The sequence below is a fragment of the Thalassophryne amazonica genome, chromosome 19 (genome assembly GCF_902500255.1).
Source record: "Thalassophryne amazonica chromosome 19, fThaAma1.1, whole genome shotgun sequence".
Taxonomy (NCBI): domain Eukaryota; kingdom Metazoa; phylum Chordata; class Actinopteri; order Batrachoidiformes; family Batrachoididae; genus Thalassophryne; species Thalassophryne amazonica.
Genome location: NC_047121.1, coordinates 140,263 through 162,362, shown reverse-complemented (window position 1 = coordinate 162,362; position 22,100 = coordinate 140,263). Strand labels below are relative to the sequence as shown.

At 41.5% G+C, this 22,100-nt stretch overlaps 2 protein-coding genes across 3 annotated transcripts in view; both read left to right on the top strand.

Annotated features, from left to right (window-relative positions):
• jkamp (jnk1/mapk8 associated membrane protein) overlaps positions 1–22,100 on the top strand; it is a 186,456-nt gene that overhangs the window by 32,004 nt on the left and 132,352 nt on the right. For both annotated transcript variants that reach the window (XM_034195228.1, XM_034195227.1), the window contains exon 2: positions 10,642–10,721. In XM_034195228.1, coding sequence (XP_034051119.1) covers positions 10,650–10,721 — 72 coding nt within the window. In that variant the 5' untranslated portion in view covers positions 10,642–10,649. The remainder of the gene's footprint in view (positions 1–10,641; positions 10,722–22,100) is intronic.
• On the top strand, positions 16,374–19,453 carry LOC117532011 (zinc finger BED domain-containing protein 1-like). Its single transcript, XM_034195226.1, has 5 exons — positions 16,374–17,300; positions 17,523–18,070; positions 18,642–18,786; positions 18,862–19,096; positions 19,182–19,453. The coding sequence occupies exons 1-5, from the start codon at positions 17,215–17,217 to the stop codon at positions 19,314–19,316; spliced, it is 1,149 nt and encodes a 382-aa protein (XP_034051117.1). The 5' UTR covers positions 16,374–17,214; the 3' UTR covers positions 19,317–19,453.

The following is a 22,100-nucleotide window of genomic DNA, read 5'->3' as shown; positions in this document are numbered from 1 at the left end:
TTTAACTGTGGATGGTTGAACCCACAATGCAGGCACAGTCAGAATACTCACAACCCAGGGGAAGCACATGAGTAGTGGGTGCAATTTGTAAGTTATGAGACATGGTTCATTGGTGCAGCACTTAGAGTTTCTGAACCCCAGATAGTTTTAATGAATAATATTTACAATAATAATAATAATAATAATTAGGCTCCAGCTACCTTGAGCCTCAAATGGAGTAAGTAAGTATGGAAAATGGATGGATAATAATAATAATAATAATGTCAGCCATTTCAAGAGGGCTCCAGCACTTTTTGCTTGGGCCCATAATAATATATAATGAAATTGGAATGCATATAGAAAAACACAGTTCAATATTTGAGTATTAATTTATGGGTCGCATGGTGCCTTAATGGTTAGCACTGTTGCCTCACAGCAAGAAGGTCATGGGATCAATTCCCACCTGCTGAGTGGAGTTTACATGTTCTCCCTGTGTTTGTGTGGGTCCCTCCGGGTGCTCTGGCTTGCTCACACATCCAAAGACATTCAGGTTAGGTGGATTGGAAACTTTGTCCATAGTTGTGTGTGCAGGTGTGAATGTGTGTCCATCTATTTGTGGCCCTGTGACAGACTAGCGTCCAGGGTGTATCCTGCCTCAAGTCCTCTCACCACCTGATAGTCTACTGCCCCCTCCCCCACCCTGACCCTTAATTGGTGTAAGTGGGTATAGAAAATGGATGGATGGATGGGGTATTCATTCATTCACTTTCAGCTGTTTATCTGGGTCCAGATTGCAGTGGTAGGAGAAGACCAAGTACCTCACCTCACACTTCCCTATCCTCAGCCCAAAGCTTCCTGGGGGATCCTGAGGTGCTCCCAAGATTGCTGGGAAATACAATCCATCCAGCATGATCGGGGTCTTCCCTGAGGCCTCTTCCCAGGTTCATGACCATAGGTGAGGAATCAAGTGTAAATCAACTGGTAAATTGAGAGCCTCACTTTCTGGCTCAGCTCCCTCTCCTTCTTAAACTCTTTAAGGCAAAAATACACATATGTGTCCTGGCCACAGCTAGACCGGTAATTATCGAAGCTGTTCATTTTTGCAGCTATTTTTTTACTCTATATTTGGAACACACTGTCCAGGCCCCTTTAAAATTGGAATTCATTGGATGTATAAGAAACACATACAAATTTATGTGTGATATGCTGACAACCCCCCCGCCCCAACATGACAGTGATCACTTACCCATTTATCAATGTCAGCATCATTCCAGGCCAAAAAAACCTTATTGATATTGCATCTCTGGTCTTTTTTTGGCCACTGTGTGCACCTCTGGGGCTATCGTGAAAATCCACAAAAATGGCGTTGGCCTCTTCCGTTCCTCTAACTACCTTTATAACGCCCTTACCAGGACCCTTTAAATAGTGCAGCACTCCATCTAGGAAAGAATTTATTGAAAACATTTTTATCAGAAAATAGATCGAGATGAAGCATTACGGAGTTGGCATATGGACATAAGATTAAATAAATGCCTGCACGTGGTGTTTATAATTAAACCACTTGACTCACCTTCGACGACAAACTTTGAAGCTTTTCGCCGAACTTAATTTTTTTCCTTTTTATCCATGTTTGGTGGATATTGCCCTTTGGCTTTGTAGTCCAAAATTGTCTGATATAATCCTGGCTCCATATTGATATTGCTGTCAACACAGTTGAGGCAACGATGTCCAGGACCTCAGTGGTGCTCGCACAAATGGGTCCCCGAGGAACTTTATTATTTTTTTTTTTTTGTCAGATTTGCGGATATGCTACCGTAAATTAAATGAATAGATTTTGTTAGAGATTGACCCACTGCTTTGATCTGTTTTAGCAAATTAATCAATTTATTAAATTTCATGAATGTGTTAATTTGCTAAATTGTATAATTTTTTTTAAAGTAAAATACAACAAAGCAGGGAAATGCAGTTATACGCAGGTAACTTGTTTTGATTTGGAAATGGTTTTATTGTTCAATTTTTCTATTAATGTAAATATTTTTCGATTAATCTATTAATTTATTAATGTAAGTCCTGTGACGCTTCATGTGTGAGTTTTTATGAATAGTTATTATTATTTTTATTAATACTACTACAACTACTACTTACACATCACTGTCTCTTACACATCACATTTCCATTTATTTTACAAAAAAAGATGCAGAAGAAGTGTATAATATAAAAACAACTAATGGCAACAAAACTTAATTAAATGAAAGAAGTATTTCTCCCCAACATTATGTGATTGATATAGATTCATAGCACATATACTGATAGATACAGCAAATTTCATCAATGTGACACCTTCCAGGGGGGAGATAGGAGGGGGTACATTTTGTGGCAGACTGGCTTGCCATAAAATGCACCCCCATAAAAAATATCCTTTTGTTACTCCCAAGGTAAAATGCTTTTAAGAGTACATTCATAGCACAGATACTGATAGATACAGCAAATTTCATCAATGTGACACCTTCCAGGGGGGAGATAGGAAGGGGTGCATTTCATGGCAGACTGGCTTGCTGTAAAAAACACATGGGAATGCTGGTAACATTTCAGTTTAAATTTTCTTTTGACCCACAGATGAAGACCAAAAAAATATAATGTAATAATAATATTAAAATAATAATAAAAAAAAGGATGTTTGTGGAAAATGTTGTAGGTTTTTGGGGGAGTTGGGCTCGAAGGGGGTCTCGCCCGGGGAATAATTAATTGAAGAACCGCCACTGCTCTCCCCTTCCCCGCCAATAAATCTATTTCCATGTAACTACACTCAACAAAAATATAAACGCAACACTTTTGGTTTTGCTCCCATTTTGTATGAGATGAACTCAAAGATCTAAATCTTTTTCCACATACACAATATCACCATTTCCCTCAAATATTGTTCACAAACCAGTCTAAATCTGTGATAGTGAGCACTTCTCCTTTGCTGAGATAATCCATCCCACCTCACAGGTGTGCCATACAAAGATGCTGATTAGACACCATGATTAGTGCATAGGTGTGCCTTAGACTGCCCACAATAAAAGGCCACTCTGAAAGGTGCAGTTTTATCACACAGCACAATGCCACAGATGTTGCAAGATTTGAGGGAGCGTGCAATTGGCATGCTGACAGCAGGAATGTCAACCAGAGCTGTTGCTCGTGTATTGAATGTTCATGTCTCTACCATAAGCCGTCTCCAAAGTCATTTCAGAGAGTTTGGCAGTACATCCAACCAGCCTCACAACCGCAGACCACATGTAACCACACCAGCCCAGGACCTCCACATCCAGCATGTTCACCTCCAAGATCGTCTGAGACCAGCCACTCAGACAGCTGCTGAAACAATCGGTTTGCATAACCAAAGAATTTCTGCACAAACTGTCAGAAATCATCTCAGGGAAGCTCATCTGCATGCTCGTCGTCCTCATCGGGGTCTCGACCTGACTCCAGTTCGTCGTCGTAACCGACTTGAGTGGGCAAATGCTCACATTCGCTGGCGTTTGGCACGTTGGAGAGGTGTTCTCTTCACGGATGATGCGAAGGAGATGTGTTGCACTGCGTGAGGCAAATGGTGGTCACACCAGATACTGACTGGTATCCCCCCCCCAATAAAACAAAACTGCACCTTTCAGAGTGGCCTTTTATTGTGGGCAGTCTAAGGAACACCTATGCACTAATCATGGTGTCTTATCAGCATCTTGATTGAGGTGGGATGGATTATCTCAGCAAAGGAGAAGTGCTCACTATCACAGATTTCGACTGGTTTGTGAACAATATTTGAGGGAAATGGTGATATTGTGTATGTGGAAAAAGTTTTAGATCTTTGAGTTCATCTCATACAAAATGGGAGCAAAACCAAAAGTGTTGTGTTTATATTTTTGTTGAGTATAGTTAGAAAGAAAATATATCTGACACACTTCCAAAAACGAATTAATAAGACTTGCTCTCAAATAAAACGTGCGTACGTTTTCCTGGCCGTGATAATTCCTGTGCACGTTTTCCTTTAATTGAGCCCTCAAATTAATAAAATGTGCGTATGTTTTCCTTTCGTTCAAAATGAACTTCATAATATGGCCTAAATTGTCATCCTCACGACGGGGAGACGCTTCACCCTCAGCATCCTTTTTAATGTGCTTAAACTCCAGATGATGCCATGCTGGGCAGCTAGAGTTCTCTATATGTCCATATGTGCGCCCAAGCCATGATGATATACCCTGACCAGATCCATCTCTAATGGGGAAATGTATTACACTCAAACAGGAAGTGCCGAATTCTCAGTCACAGTGAAACAGGAAATGTTGAACACTTCCTGGCATGGGTGGAGCTAGAGTGGAGGCCAGGGTTTCACTGTACTCTCCTAAAATCTGATTGGATACAGATGATTGATTGACATGTCACAGCACCACACGTCTGGTTGAAAGACCTGCATTTTCAAATCAGTGAGTCACATTGCCTGCCCGGTTCCTCCTGTTCAGTAGTTTGTGCTGTGTACCACAAAAAGTTCTAATCCACCTTAGTAGAAGAAGAAAAATGTTTGCTTCAGATTTGAACTGAACACGTCGTTTGAACTATGGACTTCTAATCACACCAAACTTATATTGGTGAGTAAACGACCGTATTTTATGCTAGAAATGAGGTCCAGGTTGTTAAAAGCAGCATTTCTCCTTTAATTTGGGTTGTCTTATATACACATTTAAGCTAACAGGCAACAGCTGGTTCATGCTCTGTTGGCTTATTAGTGCAGCAGATAACTGAAACAATCCCTCAAATGGTGATACAAGCATCAAATTCAGCACAAATACAGCTGGAGCAAAATTAATGGAGCAACTTTAACTTTTGACCCCTGTACAAACTGAAACTGACCTTTGTCACCATTCTTATCACTTATCATGTTTCCATCCCCTGACTTGTCTGAAGAAAACTGGCAATAAAACTAATTATTATTTACAGGTTTTATCAAGTTTTAGAGATTTACTTTCAGTTTGAGTTTGAGGAAGATGATTTTAGAAATTTTTATTCTTTATTTTTTGTTTTTCTTGTACTTAAAATGGCATAAACAAATTAAAATGTGTGAAATTCCAAGTGTCCCAATACTTTTGGAGGACACAGTATCCTAACCTTATGATGAGTTAATGAGCAAATTATAGGCCAATCTCCAACCTTCCTTTTCTCTCAAAAATTCTTGAAAGGGTAGTTGTAAAACAGCTAACTGATCATCTGCAGAGGACTGGTCTATTTGAAGAGTTTCAGTCAGGTTTCAGAATTCATCATAGTACAGAAACAGCATTAGTGAAGGTTACAAATGATCTTCTTATGGCCTCAGACAGTGGACTCATCTCTGTGCTTGTTCTGTTAGACCTCAGTGCTGCTTTTGATACTGTTGACCATAAAATTTTATTACAGAGATTAGAGCATGCCATAGGTATTAAAGGCACTGTGCTGCAGTGGTTTGAATCATATGTATCTAATAGATTACAATTTGTTCATGTAAATGGGGAATCTTCTTCACAGACTAAGGTTAATTATGGAGTTCCACAAGGTTCTGTGCTAGGACCAGTTTTATTCACTTTATACATGCTTCCCTTAGGCAGTATTATTAGAAAGCATTGCTTAAATTTTCATTGTTACGCAGATGATACCCAGCTTTATCTATCCATGAAGCCAGAGGGGACAGTTAGTTAAACTGCAGGAATGTCTTTCAGACATAAAGACATGGATGACCTCTAATTTCCTGCTTTTAAATTCAGATAAAACTGAAGTTATTGTACTTGGCCCCACAAATCTTAGAAACATAATGTCTAACCAGATCCTTACTCTGGATGGCATTACCCTGACCTCCAGTAATACTGTGAGAAATCTTGGAGTCATTTTTGATCAGGATATGTCCTTCAGTGCGCATATTAAGCAAATACGAGGTCTGTGAGAAAAGTATCGGACCTTTTTATTTTTTTCAAAAACCATATGAATTTGAGTCACGTGTGATTGCATCAGACAAGCTTGAACCCTCGTGGGCATGTGAGAGTTTTTTCACGCCTGTTGGTTGGCGCGTCGGCAGGTAGCCGGCGCGGCGTGCCGCCTCAGCAAAACACCTCCGTTGGAAGCCTAACAGGGCAAGTTTGAACATGCCCAGCTGTTAAACAATTTCTCGGATACTCACTCGACTGAAAGCCATCGAAAACCGCCTGAATCTTACGAATGGTTATCAACACGGAGGTGTTTTGCTGTGGAGCCACGCCATGAGTGGCTGGGTGCCAACGCGCGAATCCGTCCGCACGTCTTTCATTACAAAATCTCCTTTAACAGTGGAATGTCCGGATAAACTGCTGATCCCGACCTCTTCTGAAAGTTCTCTGTTCTCTCCCGACGTCCTGGGTCAACAGAGGCTTAAATTTGGAGGTTTTCAGCTCGAAACAGGCTGACGACGGCGCCTCCAAGTGCGGCGCGACGTCCCGCTCCGTGGGAAGTCCTTAAAGCGACAGTAACACTCCATAATCTCTCATCAGCCGTTAAAATTTTCATCGAAAACCAGCTGAATTTCTCGAATGGTGTCCACTTGGATGTGCCTCACAGGTTCTGAAAAAATTTTGATCAAGCAAAGCGCCAGTCTCTCACGAAGAAGTCAGACAAAGGAATTCCGACGGGAGGGGTGGACCACTCCTCACTCAAAGCCTGCCCACAGGCGAATGACGTAACCGACCGGCGTGAAAAAACTCACGCATGGGCACAAGGGTTCAAGGTTGGCTGATGTAATCGCAAGTGATTCAAATCCATATGGTTTTTGAAAAAAATAAAAAGGTATGTTACTTTTCTCACAGACCTCGTATGTAGGACTGCTTTTTTGCATTTGTGCAATATCTCTAAAATTAGAAAGGTCTTGTCTCAGAGTGATGCTGAAAAACTAATTCATGCATTTATTTCCTGTTGTGAAAGTGTAGGTACACGTCTCACAACAGGGGGCGTAAATGAACGGACAATGGAATAAGCCAAAATACAACAATTTAATGTTGTGAATGTGCACAACAGACAACAATTTAGAATAGCAGTCAATAATTCACGGTGACGTGTGGGCAGGCTCGAGGATAGACGCCTGTCCAGAGAAGAGCCGGATTCCACACGTCTTCCACTGCCAACGGATCTGGAGCACTCCGGAGCCACCAAGCGCTGAGTCCCCAGGTGGCCACTGCCTCCAGCTGTCAGATCTGGTACTGCTGGCAGAAAAACAGACTGGTGATGGTGGGTGCGTGCACACCCAGCAAACAGTCAGAAACGGGTGGGAAACACCTCCACCTCTTACGCACAGTCACACAGGAACAATAACGTGCAGCGCCTGAAAGACTATTTATACGAGGAGCGAAGAGCGTCATCTCCTCCCAGCTTCCAGCTGCTGACCAGTTAAACAGGTACGCCTGCAAATGTTCAAAACAAAACTACGGCTGAGTGTTTACCTGTTAGGTAGAACGATTTCTCGGCAGCGAGGTGAAGATGCTGCCCGGCCTTTATGGTGATGTGGTTGGTGATGATGAGTGACAGCTGGTGCTGATGATTAATGACAGCTGCCACTCCCGGTTGCTTCGGTGCCCTCTCGTGCCTGAAGCCCGCACTTCAGGCAGGGCGCCCTCTGGTGGTGGGCCAGCAGTACCTCCTCTTCAGCGGCCGACCAGGTTTGTCCGGATGTCGGCGGTAGAAATCGGCCAGGAGGGCCGGGTCCAGGATGAAGCTCCTCTTCACCCAGGGGCGCTCTTCAGGTCCATAACCCTCCCAGTCCACCAGATACTGGAAACCCCGGCCCTGTCTACGGACGTCCAGGAGCCTGCACACAGTCCAGGCAGGCTCCCCATCGATGATCCGGACAGGAGGCGGTGCCGGTCCAGGAGTGCAGAGGGAAGAGGTGTGGTATGGCTTGATGCGGGAGACATGGAAGACTGGGTGAATCCGCAGTGAAGCTTGCAGCTTCAGCTTCACTGCGGCCGGGCACACAACAATTTCCTCTAGGCTGGACTATTGTAATTCATTATTATCAGGTTGTCCTAAAAGTTCCCTGAAAAGCTTTCAGTTAATTCAAAATGCTGCAGCTAGTGTACTGACAGGGACTATCAATCAATCAATCAATTTTTTTATATAGCGCCAAATCACAACAAACAGTTGCCCCAAGGCGCTTTATATTGTAAGGCAAGGCCATACAATAATTATGTAAAACCCCAACGGTCAAAACGACCCCCTGTGAGCAAGCACTTGGTTACAGTGGGACGGAAAAACTCCCTTTTAACAGGAAGAAACCTCCAGCAGAACCAGGCTCAGGGAGGGGCAGTCTTCTGCCGGGACTGGTTGGGGCTGAGGGAGAGAACCAGGAAAAAGACATGCTGTGGAGGGGAGCAGAGATCAATCACTAATGATTAAATGCAGAGTGGTGCATACAGAGCAAAAAGAGAAAGAAACAGTGCATCATGGGAACCCCCCAGCAGTCTACGTCTATAGCAGCATAACTAAGGGATGGTTCAGGGTCACCTGATCCAGCCTAACTATAAGCTTTAGCAAAAAGGAAAGTTTTAAGCCTAATCTTAAAAGTAGAGAGGGAGTCTGTCTCCCTGATCTGAATTGGGAGCTGGTTCCACAGGAGAGGAGCCTGAAAGTTGAAGGCTCTGCCTCCCATTCTACTCTTACAAACCCTAGGAACTACAAGTAAGCCTGCAGTCTGAGAGCGAAGCGCTCTATTGGGGTGATATGGTACTACGAGGTCCCTAAGATAAGATGGGACTAGGAGAGAGCATATTTCACCCATATTGGCTTCTCTTCATTGGCTCCCTGTTAATTCGAGAATAGAATTTAAAATTCTTCTTCTTACTTATAAGGTTTTGAATAATCAGGTCCCATCTTATCTTAGGGACCTCATAGTACCATATCACCCCAATAGAGCGCTTCGCTCTCAGACTGCAGGCTTACTTGTAGTTCCTAGGGTTTGTAAGAGTAGAATGGGAGGCAGAGCCTTCAGCTTTCAGGCTCCTCTCCTGTGGAACCAGCTCCCAATTCGGATCAGGGAGACAGACACCCTCTTTTAAGATTAAGCTTAAAACTTTCCTTTTTGCTAAAGCTTATAGTTAGGGCTGGATCAGGTGACCCTGAACCATCCCTTAGTTATGCTGCTATAGACTTAGACTGCTGGGGGGTTCCCATGATGCACTGTGTTTCTTTCGCTTTTTGCTCTGTATGCACCACTCTGCATTTAATCAGTGATTTCTGCTCTCTTCCACAGCATGTCTTTTTCCTGATTCTCTCCCCTCAGCCCCAACCAGTCCCAGCAGAAGACTGCCCCTCCCTGAGCCTGGTTCTGCTGGAGGTTTCTTCCTGTTAAAAGGGAGTTTTCCTTCCCACTGTCGCCAAGTGCTTGCTCAGAGGGGGTCATTTTGACCGTTGGGATTTTTCTGTAATTATTGTATGGCTTTTGCCTTACAATATAAAGCGCCTTGGGGCAACTGTTTGTTGTGATTTGGCGCTATATAAATAAAGTTGATTTGATTTGACGAGTGCAAAATGAGTGTGGTATTATTACTGTTTTGTTTAAGAATGTTTAATTTTCATTGTTGCTGCACTTTGTGTCAAATCAAAGTCATATCGTATATCATATTGATATGAAAATTCAGTAAGGTATATCTTCTATTATACATTCCAAATCTAAGGTGGAACTCTACTAGTGTTTACTAAGGTACACTGAAAATTTTTTTTTTTTTTTTTTTTTTTTTTTTTTTTTATATATAAAGAGAGTAGAGCCACTTAGGTGCCTGGTCTTGAAAACCAGGGATGGTCGGTTGAAAAGCTTTTTTATCCCATGGGAATTCTCCCTACCCACCTAAGCGGCTCAAGAATATGGACAGCATGTATATAAGTGACATTTACATGACAATTTATATGACAATATTGATATATAATTTGGCTATATTGTACAGCCCTACTGTCAACTGGCTGAAAACTTTGAATATTAATTTATACCTACATTAAAAAAAAAATGCTTAAAGTGGCAGGGGTTAAGAGGGCTGTAATTAAGGGGGTCAGCTGAAAAGCAAAAAAAGAAAAATGCTTAAAAGGGTGGGGAGTATGGGAGGCAGAGTCCTCCAGAAGCTGAAAGGCAAAATAAGGAAAATGCTTAAAAAGGTGGGGAGTATGGGAGGCAGAGTCCTCCAGAAGCTGAAAGGCAAAATAAGGAAAATGCTTAAAAAGGTGGGGGGTATGGGGACACCCCCCCCCCCCCCCCCCCCCCCCAGAAGCTGAGAGGTTTTCGCCATTCTCATGCTCCCAAGAATCATTTTACTGAAAAAAGTCTGAAGGACCTAAAGGACATGGTTATATGGCAAGGAGCTTTGTTCATTCATGTCTGCGACATATGCATATTATTTGTAAATCTGTAAGTCAGTTTTATTGCCAGTTTTCTTCAGACAAGTCAGAGGATAGATACATGAACATTTCCAAGTCACTGGCTATGTCTTGGACCTTATTTTCCTCAGTTTTGAAGAAATACAAAGTATGGCACTCTATGGTAAATCTGTGTGGAGTAGACAGAGTAGAAGTATCTACTCCATGTAAAAAAAAAAAAATGCAACTGTTTACTGTTGCTTGTGGTTGTAAGAAGTGTTTCTATTTTTCCTCCAGCTGTGGTCATGAGCTCAACATGTCCAGGCCTGTACTGTGGCAGGATCCTGGTCAATGGATCAATACATGGAGAGTGTGGCGTAAGTGTACAACTTCACTTTTGTGTCTGACTGTTGTGGTGTGTGTGCATGCATGCAGCTGTGGTAGTGTCAGTGTTTCTGTGGGCTATGTGATAAAAGACTTGTATTGAGTACATAATAGTGCATCAGGAAAGTTCACAGCTCTTCACTTTTTCCACATTTTGTTTTGTTACAGCCTTATTCCACAATTAATGAAGTTCATTTTTTCCCTCAAAATTCTACTCACAACATCCCATAATGACAACATGAAAAAAAGTTGTTCGTAGTTTTTTATTATTATTATTATTATTATTTTTATTTATTTATTTATTTAGTAAATTTGCAAAAAAAGAAAAAAGTCACATGTACATAAGTTTTCACAGTCTTTGCTCAATACTTTGTTGATGCACCTTTGGCAGCAATTACAGCCTCAAGTCTTCATGAATATGATGCCACAAGCTTGGTGCACCTATCTTTGGGCAGTTGGTCCATTCCTCTTTGCAGCACCTCTCAAGCTCCATCAGGTTGGATGGGGAGCATCAGTGCACAGCCATTTTCAGATCTCTCCAGAGATGTTCAATCGGATTCAGGTCTGTGCTCTGGCTGGGCCACATGTCAAGACAGACTCATGAAAGAAAGTTGGTTCCATTCTCGTGGAACCCAATGTCATAAATTGGGAGTGCAGAAATGACACAAAACTAATTTCAGTGGTCATCTTTGATTTGTCATGACTTATTCAGTATTGGGCAGTTCTCCCTAAGAATATATCTACTGGTGGAAACCGATATCAACATTGATCACAATAGGGCCTGGTGTTTTGAGTTGGTCTGTGCACTTTCACTTTCTGAATAAATCATGTTTATATCAGTTGAATATTCAAAGGCTATGGGCCTAATAAAGGTCTGTAATGTTCTGCACCTGCCTGTACCCTGATTAAACATTTACATGTTGGAATGTCAGAGCTTTTGTAGATGATTATGCCGTTTTTATGAGATCATTTCAGAGAATTGGTACTTGTGATATAGAGCAGCATCAGAAAATTGGTACTTGTGATGTGTGGAGCAGCATCATCAGTAGGCCTAGGCCCTAGTAATCTACTCAACCCCCAGGTGGTAGCACTGGTGACCTATCCTTCTATATTATGATATAAAAAAGCTAGTGGATAGTTGATGTGAAATGAAATGCATACAGGTGTAAACTCATTTGGGACTGAAAACCAAGGACATGCAGTTAACATAGTTATACAGAATTTTATGCAAGGCCAGTTTCAGTGACCTTTTGACCCCTGGACCTACTTATCGACTTAATTTCCATACTCTATCCAAAAGTGTACTTGAATATCAACATTCTGAGTGGTAATTTTTTTCCTGTGGACTGACATGATGTTATGACAGTGAATTACCCCTAAACCAAAATAGCAGTTTTTCATCACCTTTGACAAATACCTTTACATCACTTGTAATAGAAGCAACATGTGCAAAATAATTGAGCATTAGAACTTTTGATTTGTTGCAGGGACACCAAGGGTCACTTCTTGGGGTGTTAACTTGACAAAATTTCCCATTTAGCACCAGGACACTGACATAAAGAGGCATGGGTCAGATTTTGGGCATCGACTACATTCTGTGACCTTCTGACCTATGGTGACCTACTTGTTGACCTAATTTGCATTTATCATATATCATGTGAAAGAGCACTTCAATACCAACATTTTGAGTGGTATAGGGTTGTACAGTATGACCTAAAATTCATATCACAGTATAAATTGAATTCCTTCACGTAGATATACTGTCAATCTAAGTGTAAAAATTATATGTTTCTGAATGGGTTCCTTAGCAAAGGCAAATTGATCAAAATAAAAACAAAAACAGATATAATGTAATTTTGAAAACATTTATTGTGCAGATCTCAAAATTACAGGTACAATTTGCCAGAAGGTACATCTAAGATGCAAGCCTAGATTTGATGTTTTGGTGAAAGAATTAAATTTATTTACTGCTGGGTCAGAGGCTGAAATTTCATCTCTTGAACACTAGATGGCATTCCAGCTCTGAATACATAAAGCACTTTCAGGACGGTCACTGGCATTTTTCTTCATTTACAAAACTCAACACAAACCACCAAAAAAAAAAAATGTAATAAACATACTTAATTCACTCATATTTGAAGTCAGTGTGGGTAAATCGTCTCATCCTGGCTGATTTGTGTCACGCAACATTAAGAATGCTTGTAGTAAGTGCCTCGAGAAGTTTGTTTGTATTTCTTATTTTTTTTTAATGTTAACATGCTTTTTCCTGAAGAGGAGACCCATGGCTACTAGAAAATACCAAGGAAGTAGCCCTGGGGGGGGGCGGTTAGTCACCTGTCTATCATTTAAAAAAAAAATTGATGTGTGATGTGTTTGACAGTTCTCACATTAGCCACCGGGCGTTGTTGTTACTGAACAGCGCGGTGTGCACGAGGCTTGCCGGTGTCTCCGACCGAACGGTCCCCCATAAATTCAGCATTATTTCATAATAAATCACATTAGCCCCTTTGTTCGCTTTGGATGTAGAGACTCTGTCTCAGATGAGCTGCTGTGGTCCCAAATGACTCATACCCAGTGAAGGCAGGGTATAAGCAGTAAAAACTTTACTTTTCCTGAAAAACATCTCCCATGCGAGAACTGCGTATTATGGGATGTATAATGGCGGCAAGCGAAAAAAAAATTGGAAGTTTGGACAGTTTTTTTTTTTTTGTGAGGAAAATGTGCTGGAAAGGATAAAAGAGAAAGATGACAAGTGTGTCTGAGAAATGATCAAGATTACAAAAGAAAGCTTGTGTGGACGTGGCTGGACAAAGTAATACATACCGCTGACAACCTGCAGCCCTGATGTCAGACCGAATATCTACTCCTGATGCATGTTAGTACTAAAGAAATTAATTAAGAGGGTAAGAAAAAATACAAATGAACTAAGAAGATAGAAAAAAGTGGTTGAACACATCAACATGAGACATGGGTGGGCCCCATGTATCATAAATTACTGAATAAGAGTAAAATATCACACAAACTAACTAGAACTGAAAAGGGTTATGGTTCAAAATTTTGAACCATAACCCTCCTCACAGTGGCCCACCAGTCCTTTTCCTTCCACACTGTTCTCATCAATGTTTAGAGTCACAGCGCTTCATTCATTCACAGCAGCGTTTACCACAGCTGTCACTCAACCAATCAGCATTCTGGCCGCGATTAAAATGATCCACCTTCACAGAATAAAATAATGTTAAATTACTCTGTTTCTGACTCGCGTCACACTGTGCAGTACTGACCCGAACCACTCTGTGGAAACGGGGCTGTCGGCATATGCTGGTTAATCGTCAAGGTGTGACAGCTACATTAATTTATTAGACGTATGCCAGCGTTTTTAATACGGTCGGCATACGCAAGCTACATCGTCAAGATGTGACAGGGCCTTAATACACACGGAATGTGCAAGAATAATTTGAGGTGGTTCGGAGCACATTCTGAGTATTCCAATGGCATTCTTACAGAGCTGTAATAATGTCTGCCTGTTTGCAGGTCCCTCCCAAGTGTGGCACAAATTTTGTTATCTTTTTTTTTTTTTTTCATTCCGGCTGATTCTGCTTGATTCCTCCTAATTCCGAATAAGTGTTACGGGGTATAAATTTTCAAAAAATAAAACAAGAACACATAACACAAAAACAAAGTAACACATTTTGCTCACTTACACATTTTAAATTCAAAATTTTAAAAATCTATACAGGTGAGAGATTCAGTAATCATTCTATACAGAAAAAATAACCACATAAATTAAATTAAATGTAAATTACACTGCCATACATGATAGGGTATTTTTTATGAGGCAAAGCATTTGCAGCTGTGATACAAACCTTCTTGCAAGAATGGTAGAAATATTCAAACCAATTTATGACAAAAAAGGGTTCCCATGATTTAAAAAAAAAACATTATCTTTGCTATGTATTTTACATGTCAGATAGTCCAAAGCAACATATTCAAATGTCACCTTTGTAGCGTATTTTATTTATATGCCTTGCACGGAGCACCATAAAATATGTAACGAAATATATATTTAAATCTTTATGCCATCTCCACACGGGAGCACCATAAGAATGTAATGTAATTTACAAATATTCAGGATCAGCTCACACCGGCGGACCATAAAGATGTAGCAACATAAGTAGTTAAACTCCCAAATTTAATTAGATCGGATTAGGCCCATCTGATGAGTCACCAAAATAATTAACAATTTAGGGTTTAGTACTTATTATTTAATTATTACTCGGGGCACAGTGCAGTTTCTGAACTTTCACACTGAAACTTTTTCATTGGTTGGTAATTGTTTATTCTGTATGTGTGGTGGAATGTTGAAATTGACATGTAACCTTGCTGCCTGTCTTGGCCAGGACACAATGGTAAAAGAGATTTTTAATCTCAATGAGACTCTTTTCCTGGTTAAATAAAGGTAATAATAATAAAAGCATCAGGAAAAATTACAAAAAAAGGAAAAGTCGCTTTTCTGTAAATTCGCTATTATTGTGAAAAGTTCAGCTCGGAAGTTCTCTTAAAACTTCGAAAGACTTGACGCACCTTAATGCATCAGGTTAAAATTCTCAAAAATTGAGACAAGAATAAAACAAAGAATGAATGCCACGTGGTAGCCTTAGCTTAGCAATGGGGCCTTGGCCCAAGAATAAAAATTAAGCATTTAACAAAGAAAGAGAGACAAGAAAGGGGCAGAGAGCCAGCGGCAAGACTCTGTTCTAACTTTTTAAAGGGGACTGACGTCACCAAACTCCGGCCATTTAGGGTGTGTAATCTCACAGAAAACTTCAAGTCCTCAGAGGGCAGACAGATATGATTCAACTATGTAAACACATTAACAGTTTTGGTATACTATTTGTTCTCAGACATTCAAATGGACACACATTATTATAAGTCGGACACATTCTTTGGATAAACAGAATATTTCACCATCAACATAATAATGCAGAAAGATCACCCTTAACCACATAAATGAGCACATGTCAATAAACTGGAATGATTATATGCAAAACATTTTTGTTTGATTAATCAATACAACACATTAGAATTTTTTTATATATGAATAAAAGAAATACTGATGCAATTCTTATTTTAAAAGAATGTCTTGTTCTTTACTTCAACCTAAATATAATAGCTGCTTGTCAAGACAAAGTTTTATGACCATGTGTTGTGGAAGGGATATTGTCTTGCAGTCTTGAGAGGGTCTGGCCTTAGCGTGAGGTCATAAAGTTTGGGTTCTCTTGGCCTGGAGAAACTTAGATTCTGACATGAAGCCATTATAATGTCATGTAACATCCTGGACCCGCTGCAGTTCATCTACAGGCCCAACATCGGGGTAGATGACGCTGTCATCTACCTGCTGCAGCGGTCGCTCACCCACCTGGAGACCGGCGGGAGCGCTGTGAGAATCATGTTCTTTGATTTCTCCAGCACTTTCAACACCATCAGACTGCTGCTGCTGTGGGGGAAGCTGGAGGATGCAGGTGTGGATGGACATCTCGCTGCCTGGACCATCGACTACCTCACTGACCGCCCGCAATACGTGCGGCTGCACGGCTGTCAGTCTGAGGTGGTAAGGTGCAGCACCGGGGCCCCCAGGGCACCGTCCTCTCGCCTTTCCTCTTCACCCTGTACACCTCGGACTTCACCTACAACACAGACAGCTGCCATCTCCAGAGGTTCTCTGATGACTCCGCCATTGTGGGTTGTGTGTCTGAAGGGAACAAGGTGGAGTACCGGTTGGTCATCACTAGGGATGGGTATCGATAACTGGTTCCTGTCAAGAACCGATAAGAAATAATTCGATCCACCGATATCAATAGCCATTTTGTTTAACGATCCCCTTATCGGTCCTTCAGTGGGAGGCTCGGCTGGAATTTACGTCGACGTCACGTGACATGCTGCACACCAGTCACGCTCGTCGTCAACACAGCAGCAGAATTTTCCTAAACAATGGCGGAGAGACCAGAGCGAGTGAAGCAGTCGAAAGCATGGCTTCATTTTGAGAAAAAGGACACTAACAGTGTGAAGTGCAACTTTTGCAGCGCTGTTATATCATGTAAAGGTGGCAACACCTCAAACATGCTTAAACATTTGTTGACACATGGCGTTAACTATCAAGAATGTCACATGTTCGACAAGTTTCGGAAAAGTTCAGCCGCTGCAACTCCGCCGGAGAGCAAAGATGGCCAGGGTAAGTTTTGCTTATTTTCTGTCCTCCTGTATGTTAATATTAGCAATTTCAATGACCTATGCTGTAACATTATTTAACGTAAACAAAACAAATATTCTGTCATTTGATCCATTTTAGACAATATTAGCGGTGGACCAAGCACTCCTGCTGCCTGCAGGGATCCACCATCTCCAACTTCACATCCCAGCCCCTCGCCCCCTCCATTTAGCCAGCCGACCCCGTTCACACTTGCCGCAAGAAGCAAGTTATCACAGGACATGATCGATGAATGTCATCATGCACTCACCAAATTCATTGTGAAAGGTTTGCACCCTTTCTCAACAGTGGAGGAGCCAGCATTCAGGTAGGTTAAGGTTCATAAATAATAAAACGTTATTAAGCTTTATTTCTTCAGTTATTTATAAAACAACTTGAGGTAACAGACACTAACTATTAATTATTAAAACTGTAGCATTGGATCTTTGAGCAATATTGCAAAAAGAAAAATGTCATGATCATACTCATAAATTATGAGTGTGATAAAAATATATACAGTGATAAATAATGCCAGTTTTACATTTTGTAGGGAGATGACAAAGAAACTATGCCCCAGATATAACCTGCCATCAAGAGATACCCTGTCCAACCAGCTGATCCCCGCATGGTATAATGTTGAAAAGGAAAATTTACTAGAGGATCTAAAGGATGTTAAAAAGGCAGCAATAACAGCAGATGGGTGGACAAGTCTTAATCAAGACCACTATCTGACTGTTACACTACATTATATTAAGGATGGTGTAGTTAAAGGCAAGGTTCTTCAAACCAAAGCTGTCTATCAAGCACAGACAGGCGCAGCAGTGGCAGAGGAAATTGGCAACATCCTAGACCATTTCAAAGTCAGGGACAAAGTTGTGGCAGCCACGGTGGACAATGCAGGGAACATGGACGTGGCGTTGAAACGGCTTAATGTCCAAAAGATTGGATGCTTTGCCCACACTCTGAACCTGGCAGCACAGAAGATCCAAAAATGCCAGACTGTGTCAAACTGGGTGGCAAGAGTCCGGGCAGTCGTGGTGTGGATGAAGAGCTCCCACATGGCCAAAGTTGTCCTCAGAGAAAAGCAGAAACTCCTCAGTAAGAATCATATTTCACTACTACTACTACTACTACTACTACTACTATTACTACTACTACTACCACTACTCATCATCTAGTAGTACTACTACTATCATTGCCAATGATAGTACTAGTACTATAATCAATCAATCAATTCAATCAATTTTTTTATATAGCGCCAAATCACAACAAACAGTTGCCCCAAGGCGCTTTATATTGTAAGGCAAGGCCATACAATAATTATGTAAAACCCCAACGGTCAAAACGACCCCCTGTGAGCAAGCACTTTGCTACAGTGGGAATAATAATTAATAATATTTTGGATGTATTATACATGACCATTTTTGAACCTGAAGGTGAAAGAACTGTTTTTGGTGCTTAATGCTGGCCTGGGACATTAAACATTTTTGGCAGTGACACCCCAACATTTGGGCTGCCGCCCCCTGGTGGTGAAATTCCTCCAGATTGCTTGAATTGTAAACAAACTAATGATTACTATGTAATGTTATTATTTGTGTTATGGCTGTGATGTACATGCACTTTTTCTTACACTACAGGTGTGTGTATTTTTAACTTTTCTATTTTTCAGACAAGCCCCAGCATATGCTCCTCCTGGATGTGAGGACACAATGGAACTCACTGTACTTAATGGTGGAGAGATTTTCTGAGCAGTTCCCTGCCATTCAGGCTGCATCTATGGACCCGCGGCTGAAGAAGCTGAGTGGCAAGGAGAAGTAAGGATGGGGTTGTGTGGCTATTATTCCTATGCAATGGAAGGATTGTGTTAATTATGAAAAATGAATGTCCAGAGTGGTGGAGAAGTTGGATGGGGAGGACTTCAGGAAGGCAGAGGAATTTGTGAAGCTGATGCGCGTCCTCTATACTTCCACCCTGTGTGTCTCAACTGACACAAATCCAACCTGCGGGCAGATACTTCCTATTCTTGAAAAACTGGAGGGCACCTTTATGGTTCAGGGGGAGGACTCTCCATTTTCAAGAAACATAAAGGAAAAGATCTGGACCGATCTCTCCACACGATACCAGGTACTGTGCAACATGACATTTATCACAAATACTAAAAGTCATAGTTCCCAGCTAGATGAGTGTCTCCCTTTTCTCTTTTTTGAAGGATGCTGAAGTCCTCACCTTCCTGGAAGAGGCTACTGCAACGGACCCACGGTTTAAATTAAAAAAGGACACGGATGACATCTGGGACCGATTAAAGGCAGTAGCAGTAAATAGTCCAGTGGAGCAAGAGGTATGATAGTGATTTAATTGTGGCACATTTCTATTGTGAGATTTCCTCATGTTCCATACACTCATTGTTATTTTCTCCTTAAGCCACCTGAGCAAGAAGAGAGGAATCAACAGCCACGGTGTGATGATGAAGAGGAGGAAGAGGAAGTAAGCGCTGTCCATTATGACAATAGTATCAAATCACTGTCACAGCAATTCACTGTTCGTGTATATGAAATTAAAATTAATTTGGTTATGGTCAAATTAGTTTCAGATCATACCAGTAAAGAAACCAAAGACCGCCTTGGAGGAGCTGTTTGCAGCGGAGGACCAGCAGCTGCAGCAGACAGTCCAACAGCTGCAGACCAACCAGTTCATCCTTGACAGAGTGGAGCATGAGATCCAGCTGTACAGAACCCTATTTCCAGCATCTGTGTCTGCTAACCCCACTATCTGGTGGTGGCAGAAACGGGACACAATGCTGTTGCTTTCAGCACTTTCGGCTACTTATCTGTGTGTCCAGGCATCTTCAACCCCATCTGAGAGGGTCTTTTCTACAGCTGGAGACACAATCAGCCCTGAAAGATCAAGGATCCTTCCCAAAAAAGCAAATATGCTTATCTTCTTAAACAAGAACTGTTGAGTTTGTACTTCCAGAGATCTAGGATCCAGTAACTGTACAGATTTTTTTATTTTCATTATTTATGTCCAGAGATCAAGGATCCTGTGACTGTACACATTTTATTTATTTATGTCCAGAGATCAAGGATCCAGTGACCAATTTCATATTTATTTATTTTAAGACTCAATAAAACGTTGTTGACATAGAAAACCTGTAAAGCCTACTTTTAGTACACAGAAAATTCACAAGAGGTATCGATAAGGAATCGGATCGATAAGCGGAATCGATAATGGTATTGATATCAATAAAATCTTATCGATACCCATCCCTAGTCATCACAGACTTTATGGATTGGTGTGAGCGCAACCACTTGTGTCTCAACACCAGTAAGACGAAGGAGATGGTGATCGACTTCAGGAGGAAACCACCACCTCACCCACCGGTGAACATCCAGGGGGGAGGATTTAGAGACTGGACAGTTTCAAATACCTGGGTGTTCACCTCAACAACAAACTGGACTGGACTCACAACACCGGCGCCCTGTACAAAAAGGCCAGAGTCGCCTCCACCTCCTGAGGAGACTGAGATCCTTTGGAGTGAGCAGGCCTCTGCTTAAGGCTTTCTATGACTCTGTTGTAGCCTCTGCTCTCCTCTATGCTGTCGTCTGTTGGGCCCCGGGCAGCACAGAGCGGAAGAGAAAGAGACTGAATAAGCTGGTCAGGACAGAACTGGACTAGTTCTGTCCTGGGCTGTCCTCTGGACTCCTTGGAGGAAGTGGCTGAGAGGAGGGTGTTAGCCAAGTTCAAATCTATCATGAACAACTCCTCTCACCCTCTGCACCGGACTGTAGTGGAGCTGAGCAGCTCCTTCAGTGACAGACTGAGGCATCCTCAGTACAAGAAGGAACGATACCGCAGATCGTTCCTCCCTGCTGCTGTCAGACTGTACAATAACACTGTGACATAACCACATGCAATAATATGTCCTCAAATCATGTGCAATAATAATATGTCCACAAATCATGTGCAATAACAACTTGTTTACAAATTCCAGCACTAGCATCACCTTATCACATCTAAACTCCATTTCACATATTGTAAATAAGATGCTCCTATTTTCTTAATTCCAATCATGTTTAGGGCAGTCACAGTTATTACAATATTCGCCAGTCACGATTATTTTTCATATTTGCGATTACCGTGAATTATTTATTTTATCCACAAAGCATAAAACAACTCAGAATCTGATGTCATTGTGCTGCAGCCTCACTCACTCTGTTTCGCTCTCGTCTCAAGGCAGGACAGTAACATGGAGGCTGAGGAACGATCCGTCCTGCCGTTTGGATAAGACGGCAGACTAAAACAGTGCCTCTCTAAAATGCGGAGTTTACCGAAGGAGCTGTTGGTGTGTGTGTCTGTGTGTGTGTGCGCGCGCGCGCGCGCGGAGTCAACAAGCTGCAGACTACTAGGGAGGGGGTGGGTGAGGGAGATTCCTGAATGGAGGCATGACACGCTGCTGGGAACCATCAGTGCACAGCGTGCGCGGCGCAGAGAGAGGATTTTTACCCGAGTGAACATGTTTAAAAAAAACAAAACCAAAACTTGGAGCTGCCTTTACTTCTCTCTGAACTTTCTCTCCCAGTGTGATTCTGCCATTACCGTCCTGTTCACACCAGGTGTGCGTCATATACTGAATTTATGAAATCATGAGATGAAATAAACGATCAAATATCTTTAAAACCATATTTAAAAAATGAGAATACATGAATGAACTGAGCGAAAAAAACAAAAACAAAACCCTGACGTGGAGAAACTGTGATGTTCAGACACACAGATCACAAAAAGCAGGTGAGAACTCTGAACTTTAACAGCTGTTATTTTCCAAAGGTATTTATTTGTTCAATCTTGAGCTTAATGCAGTGTTTAAGCACAAAACGTGACTGATGAGGAGAAACAATTTCAGAAATGCAACAGAAACAACCACAAATCAGAAAAAGGTGGGACTGTAGGTAAAATGAAGATAAAAATAAAAATGTTGCACTATTCCCAGTTTCTCCGCTCACAGAAGCCAAATGTTCTTCCAGAGTTGTGTAGCCTTGTACTACGATAGTAGAATATAAAGAAGGGAAAAAAGGGGAAAAAATAGACAATATATTCGTCAATCTCAATTATTTGTCTGACAATTAATCGT